The 2,998-nt window shown below is 51.7% G+C and overlaps 2 protein-coding genes across 2 annotated transcripts; both read left to right on the top strand.

Annotated features, from left to right (window-relative positions):
* Nucleotides 1-387: 387 nt before the first annotated feature.
* On the top strand, nt 388-1,779 carry LOC111203151. The gene has a single exon (XM_022696619.1). It carries the CDS (start codon nt 388-390, stop codon nt 1,777-1,779), a length of 1,392 nt encoding a protein of 463 aa, XP_022552340.1.
* Nucleotides 1,780-1,832: 53 nt separating this feature from the next.
* LOC111203152 lies at nt 1,833-2,714 on the top strand. The gene has a single exon (XM_022696620.1). The coding sequence runs from the start codon at nt 1,833-1,835 to the stop codon at nt 2,712-2,714; it is 882 nt and encodes a 293-aa protein (XP_022552341.1).
* Nucleotides 2,715-2,998: the final 284 nt, after the last annotated feature.

Below are 2,998 nucleotides of genomic sequence, written 5' to 3' on the forward strand. Positions count from 1 at the left end.
CTCGGATGCCTACGGGCTTCTCGGCCCAGCAGGGGAGGCCCACCAAGACAGAGTAAATTAGGTCAAGGACGAGGCACCAGGACGCCTATATAAGGAAAAGGAGAGACGACGAGAAAGGGATCGAAAATAATTGGACTAACACCTGGCGGCTAGATTAGGGTTCTCACCTTTGCTTCATCTCGCCGTTAGTTGTACTTTTCCGGTGGCATATCGAGTCACCGGCTTTCTTTCTGTCGCGATCTTTTCTTTTTCTTGTAACCGACTGAACGTCCTTTCTTCGACCATTAATAAGACGTCTTTGCTTAAACCCACATCTTATTTATTACCGTTTCTCGATCAAACAGTTGGCGCCCACCGTGGGGCCTTTAGCAAAGTAACGTCGGAACTATGGTCGTTGGCAATGATAGTTCTTCGTCAGGCGAGGAGCGCGAAGCTCTCGAGGCGACACTGGCTCCAGAGGTGACACCTACGCCTACACCAGTAACTCCACTTCCCCATCCTGCAACCATGGAAACAATCCTGGCACGCCTCACCCTACAAGAAGCAGCGCAAAAGGCGGCAGTCGACCAAATCACGGCGATAGCAAAGATCCTTGCTCCTCTCGCTGCAAACGCCGAAGCTTCGACAGCGCAGTATCGTCGACACCTGTTCGCCACAGAACGAACCACCGACTTGGTACCTACGCGGGATGACGATAACCAAAGCGCCGATAACCACACCAATGCGCACACCGCAAGCGAACTAGCCGCGTTAAAACAGTCGGTCCTCGATATCAATTCTAAGATCCACCAGGTGACGACTTCCGCGCCCCAAATCGAGCATGTACTCGCGGAATCCCTTCGCACACCCTTCACGCAAAAGGTTACCGGCGTGCGGATACAGAAGATGGAGAAACTCCGTCTTCCAACCTTCAAAGGTCTCTCCGACCCTTCTACTCACGTCACGTCTTTCAACATAGCGATGCGACGCGCAAACCTGACCGACGAAGACAAAGACGCCGGTTTTTGCCAACTCTTCGTCGAAACCCTAGAAGGCCCGGCCCTTACTTGGTTCACCGGCCTCAGAGAGAACTCCGTCGACTGTTTCCACGACCTCTCAACGGCTTTCCTTAAGAACTATATCATGTTCACCAACCAGGAAGCGACCGTGTCAGATTTGTGGAACCTCACTCACGCCAGCGACCAAAGTCTCCGTGACTTCATGGAGAAATTCAAAGCTATTGTCTCGAAGATCGATATCCCCGACCATATCGCCGTCGAATCTTTGATGAACACATTGCACGTAGACTCCACATTCCGCCAGGATCTTTACCGATACCTGACCAAATCTGTCTCCGACGCCATCGCTCGCTCGCACAACTTTATCCGCATGGAAGAAGACACCAGAGCAAAGTTCGCGAAAGAAGCAGCGGCGAGACAGCGATCCTCCCGAACAAACGACGTCCCGACAGCGCAACCAGATCTGCATGGTAAATCGAACAGCGAGGATAAACAGTCTCTCGTTCCCTCGAAAGTAGATAAAGACCTACGCGTTCTATTGAAGCGAAAAAACGCCGCGAACGTAAACACAGGAACAACCGACCTCCATGCGACCATCTCAAAATGCAGCGCTCGAAGAGTCGGTCAAACTGGTCACCTTCGTGACCAGCTCAATTCAAAGGCCGACGACCTGCGAATCCAACTCAACCGTTCGAAAGAACCGATCTGCGACGACGCCTCTAGTCGAAAAAGAAACAGCCCGCAGAAATTCCCACATTCGAGAACACAACCGATGACTTGAGGAAGCAACTCGAATTAATGCGAGCTACCCGAGCCCCGCACATCAATGTCATAATGGGCGGATCGCCGCCTTGTGGTGACTCGGTTCGAGCCGTTAAAGATTACAAACGTCAAGCAACCACCTCTCAGAAGTGGCCTTCTCCGGTCGAAAATGATCGCCAGATCACTTTTTCGGCACTAGACACCAAGGGTGTCCACATGCCACATAACGATCCCCTCCTCGTCGACCTCGACATCGGCGAATGTCTGGTCGCAAAAGTCCTTATTGATACCGGCAGCTCAGTCGATCTCATATTTCGCGACACACTCGACAGAATGGGAGTTGATTTAAAAGATATGAAGCCTTCCTCTCGCACGCTCACCGGCTTCAACGGAGCCTCGGAGCAAATGATAGGGACAATTCGCCTTCCAGTTTACGCAGGCGGTATAACCCGCACCGTCAAGTTCTCCGTCATCCGCGCCAAAGCGCCCTACAATGCCATACTCGGAACACCGTGGCTGCATTCCATGAAAGCCATCCCTTCGACTTATCATCAGTGCATCAAGTTTCCGGGAAAAGATGGTAAAACTCAGACGATTCGGGGCGATCAACAAGCCGCGAGAGAACTACTGATCGCAACTGTAAAGATGCAGCAGCAAGCTTCCCTTGTCAACTCCGTCAGTAAACCACTCAACAAGATATACCCTCAGAAGGAGGAGGTTCGCGAAGTCGTACTTGATGAATCCGACCCGACGAAAACTATCCGAGTTGGCGTCTATCTGTCCGACGACGTATGTTCACAAATCATCTCTTTCATCAAAGACAACGCCTCGACGTTTGCCTGGAAGACTTCCGACATGAAGGGGATCGACCCCGCAGTTACCTCTCATGAACTGCACGTCGATCCAACGTTCAAACCCATCCGACAGAAACGACGAAAACTCGGTCCAGAATGATCTAAAGCCGTAAACGAAGAAGTCGACAGGCTCCTCGACGCTGGTTTCATAACCGAAGTACGATACCCCGAATGGTTGGCTAACCCGGTTGTCGTCAAAAAGAAAAACGGCAAATGGCGCATATGCGTCGACTTCACGGACCTCAACAAAGCGTGCCCAAAGGACAGTTACCCACTCCCTCATATCGACCGTCTCGTCGAGTCAACTGCTGGTAACGAACTCCTAACCTTCATGGACGCTTTCTCGGGATACAACCAGATCTTGATGCATCCCGACGATCGCGA

Source organism: Brassica napus, chromosome C2 (genome assembly GCF_020379485.1).
Source record: "Brassica napus cultivar Da-Ae chromosome C2, Da-Ae, whole genome shotgun sequence".
Taxonomy (NCBI): domain Eukaryota; kingdom Viridiplantae; phylum Streptophyta; class Magnoliopsida; order Brassicales; family Brassicaceae; genus Brassica; species Brassica napus.

Excerpts from the sequence above, each read along its gene's own strand:
- LOC111203151 (XM_022696619.1), top strand. The coding sequence starts at position 388 with ATGGTCGTTGGCAATGATAGTTCTTCGTCAGGCGAGGAGCGCGAAGCT.
- LOC111203152 (XM_022696620.1), top strand. The coding sequence starts at position 1,833 with ATGGGCGGATCGCCGCCTTGTGGTGACTCGGTTCGAGCCGTTAAAGAT.